At 62.8% G+C, this 3849-nt stretch overlaps 1 protein-coding gene across 1 annotated transcript; it reads left to right on the top strand.

Annotated features, from left to right (window-relative positions):
• The first annotated feature begins 306 nt into the window (after window positions 1-306).
• On the top strand, window positions 307-3722 carry NKX2-6 (NK2 homeobox 6). The gene is made up of 4 exons (XM_056118821.1): window positions 307-586; window positions 1361-1535; window positions 1973-2037; window positions 3112-3722. Exons 1-4 carry the CDS (start codon window positions 307-309, stop codon window positions 3720-3722), a joined length of 1131 nt encoding a protein of 376 aa, XP_055974796.1.
• The last annotated feature ends 127 nt before the right edge of the window (window positions 3723-3849 follow it).

The following is a 3849-nucleotide window of genomic DNA, read 5'->3' as shown; positions in this document are numbered from 1 at the left end:
CTGGCCAACCTCTCCAAGGGGAGACTGGGAGTTGGAGAGGCATGAGACTGGCAAAGAAAGAAAACGCTCCGGGTGGTATTGGGTTAGCACGTGGTTTCTGTAGGGACCAATGGCTGTGGACGGTCTCGTCACTTGGAGCTGGTCACCCGGCCGCCAGGGGTGGCCGGGATGAGTTGGGTGTGCAGTCCTGGACACTGAGCGTCTGTCCCAGAGCGCCAGGCTGTGGCGCCTACAGCGAGTGGGTCCCGAACTCTGGGAGCGGCGGGACCCTGGACTGTCCGTGCCCCGGCTCCCTCCGCCTTCGGGATGCTTCTGAGCCCCGTCACCTCCACCCCCTTCTCGGTCAGTGACATACTGGGACCCGAGCGCGAACCGTTTGGCGCCGAGGCCTGGCCACTCCGGGGCGCGCGAGGAAACCTGGAGAGTTCCCAGTATCTGTCCCTGAACCCCGGTCTGGCGGAGTCGGAGGCTCAGAGCGCGGGTCACAGTGGCCACGATGGCCACGGGAGCCAGGACGACGCGGAGCCCTCCGGAGGTCCCTGTGAGACAGTCCCCGACACGGACGAGGAGCGGAAAGGGGACTCCGGTGAGTGCGCGCTCGGGCTTTAGCACGTCTCCGAGGTTGGGGTGCTGAGGAGTAGTGATTGTTGGAGCGTGGTACCCCCCTTTCTTCTGGATGAGCTCCCCCCAATCCCCCCATCTGAGAAGTCCACCAGCCTTTCCAGCCCTTCGACCTCCCCTTTCCCATTGTGTTCCACGCACCCCAAGGGAAACAAGGCCCTAAAAGTGGGGGGACTCCCTATTCTCCAGCAACACACCCCCTCCGCGCTCACTGTCAGTTCCCAGAGCTCCAGCTTCTCTTTCTTCTAGCGAAACCCCACAGGCGCGGTGCCCCGCTGGGCATCTTCGCCCCCGACCGCCCCCAGGGGCTCCATCCTTGCAGCCTTTAGGCCGAGGCCATTGCGGTCTAGGGTGTGGACCGATCAACCCAGGCCGGCCTTTTCTTGGGGTTTGCTCAGTGTCCACACCAACGCCGCCATTCTGAGCCCGGAAAGTCCTCCCGAAAAGAGCTGGGGAGCACACGAGGGTCCTGGACGCTGGCGGCGGGGTCTCCGGACGGACAGGGTGGGCGCAGGCCTGGCTGGGTAGCTCCTACCACCCGAGAAGGCTCTGCGGGGGCGGCCCTACCTTCCTGCCACCCTTGATAGGACCCAGAGTCTGAATCCTGAGCCCCAGCCGCGTACCGCGGTGGGGGAACCACCTCTCCCACGCAGCGCTCAACGCGTCCGTCTCAGGCGCCGAGGTCCAAAACGTTCATTCCGAGCCGCGCGTGGCGTTTTCGCCGCCTGCTGCTGCGTAGCGTGTAGAAAGAAGCCCGAAGCAGGTTCCGCTCGCAGAGTGCTGAGAGCAGCCCGCAGCGGCGGTGGCGCTAACCTGGGCGCTTGTGAGGAGCTCGCCACTGACTTAGCAGAAAAGGGTCCCTCTCCGACGACGGCGGCGATTCCTCGTCGAGGCTTAGCCGGGGTGGCGTCTCGGTGAGGCTGCGGGGGTCGCCAAGAAGGCCCGGTCCCGTGCAAGAACTAAGGCAGCGCTCAGCGCGGAGATACTCCTACCCGCACTGCTCTGTCCCCAGTCACTCACCTCGCGTTCAAGGCTTACTAGTGTGAAAGGGGGTCACGACTAGGCCAGGATTGTACGGGAGTGAACGTGGGGGGAGAGGGGGGTTAGCTCAAGAACGAGGCCTGCGTGGGCGACCTGAATTAGGGTCCTGCTCCTTCTACAGCGTCCCTCCTGGTCAGTGGGTACTTTCTGCTTTGCTGTAAACGTTTATTTTTATTTTATTTTATTTTATTTTTTAAACCAGTCGTCAATACTTTTCCTCCAAAGAATGGTCTTGGTTTCTCTGCGATAAAGGAGGTTTCGAGGAGGTTTTGAAACTGCTAAACAGACACCCCCACCTCCCATTCCCAAGATTGTGCAGCGAGGGTAGTCCCAATCAGCTTCCAAAACGGCTCTCTGTACCTGTCAGCTCGCTGGGTAATTTGCTGTCGCGTTTCCATAGAAACTCTGCGCCTCTCCTCTACCTTCCTTGGGTTAAAACAGCATAGGCAAGATGAGAAGAAAGAAGAAAACGCTGAATCTCTGTAGACTCTGGGCACTGCAGCAACAGTTGGCAATTAGAGCCCAGTTTTCAGCCTGTTCCAAAGGCACCCACTTGGGGCTATGGGTGAGGTCACTGCCTCCTAGGGCCTCCGAAGAAAGTGGAAGTTAGGACCAACTCAATACCACCACATGCCAGAGAAACACCAGTGAAGGAAGGGTAAGGCTGCTTTCATAAAGTGAAATATGAATCTTCATACCCACCCACCCCCACCCACCCCCCAGAGAACCTCCGCCTCTGAGCCAAGAGTCAGGAATAGGGAAATACTTTGCATAGTTGTGTTTACATGTGTTTGGAAGACAGCGCCTTTAGTCTACGAAAGAGCAACAAATCCTTTAAGCCGGTAGAGCACCCGATGGCCAAAATGAAAGGGTATGTGCAATGGTGGGGTGACACTGGGAGGCACTGGAGACTCCTGATCCTGGGCCTGGACCCCAGCACCTCAAGATGGGGCCAGAAGGGATAACCCAGCAGATAAGAGCCCACAAACAAGCCACCTACCAAGCCTCCCCACACCCCTCTCACTCGAGCACACACAGTCCAAAGGTAACGAGGGCTTATGATAAGCCCCCAGCATCACACTGGATTCTAACAACAGAACTCCCCCAAACCGGGTCCACTTTGGAATCAGTATTACCGCACAGCGCCCTCCAACCCTGTAGACCCGCGTTGCCACCTAAGAAAAAAACGAAGCTGTCTCGACTCTTGACTAGAGTCATCCCCAGAGGCCCAGACTGTCACACGGGCTCAGGCGGCTCCAACACCGCCAGCACTTGCGGGGCAGGGGACACGCAGACGCATCGAGGACTGTATCAGGGGTCCAGAGTCGCAAGGGAAAGCGCGCGGGGTGTGCGTGGGGGTTCCCGGGGAGAGGCCTTGGAGCCAGGAGAACCCTGCTTGGGGTGCCCTGGGGATGGGCGCTACTGACGGTGTTCTCCCTGTGCTTTCAGAGCCCGGCCTGGGAGCGGCCCCGGCCCTCGGTGGCGGAACCCCGGTGCCAACCGGCTGCGCTGGCGACGGCGGTGACGGCCCCCAGCGGCCCCCCGCGCGGCCGCGGCGGAAGCCCCGCGTGCTCTTCTCGCAGGCGCAGGTGCTGGCGCTGGAGCGGCGCTTCAAGCAGCAGCGCTACCTGTCGGCGCCCGAGCGCGAGCACCTGGCCAGCGCGCTGCAGCTCACGTCCACGCAGGTCAAGATCTGGTTCCAGAACCGGCGCTACAAGTGCAAGCGCCAGCGCCAGGACAAGTCGCTGGAACTGGCGGGCCACCCGCTAGCGCCTCGCCGGGTGGCGGTGCCGGTGCTGGTGCGGGACGGCAGGCCCTGCCTGGGCACGGGCGCCGCGGCCTTCCCGGGTCCCTACGGGCCGCCGCCCGCGCCCTTCCCCTGCTACGGCGGCGGCTACGCGGCTGCTCCCTGCGGCGCGGGCTACGGTGGCTACGCCGGGGCGCCCCCCGGCTCGGCGCCGCCCGCGCCCCTGGCCGCCCTGGGTTTCCCGGGAGACGGCGCGAACGCCGGCCCCCAGGGCCATCTGCCAGCCACGCTGCAGGGGGTCAGGGCCTGGTAAGGCGCCGGCTGGGCTGGGGGCCCCCCTCCGGGCAGGTGCTCGGTCCCCGCAGCTCATCACCGACGGTCGCCGAGGAAATGCGCGTCTCCCGGCTCGCCCTAGGACTGCGCACAGCCTGGGAACAGCA

Source organism: Sorex fumeus, unplaced genomic scaffold (assembly GCF_029834395.1).
Source record: "Sorex fumeus unplaced genomic scaffold, SorFum_2.1 ptg000039l, whole genome shotgun sequence".
Classification (NCBI taxonomy): domain Eukaryota; kingdom Metazoa; phylum Chordata; class Mammalia; order Eulipotyphla; family Soricidae; genus Sorex; species Sorex fumeus.
The sequence above is the reverse complement of the archived record's forward strand: the minus strand, read 5'-3'. Positions and strand labels throughout refer to the sequence as shown.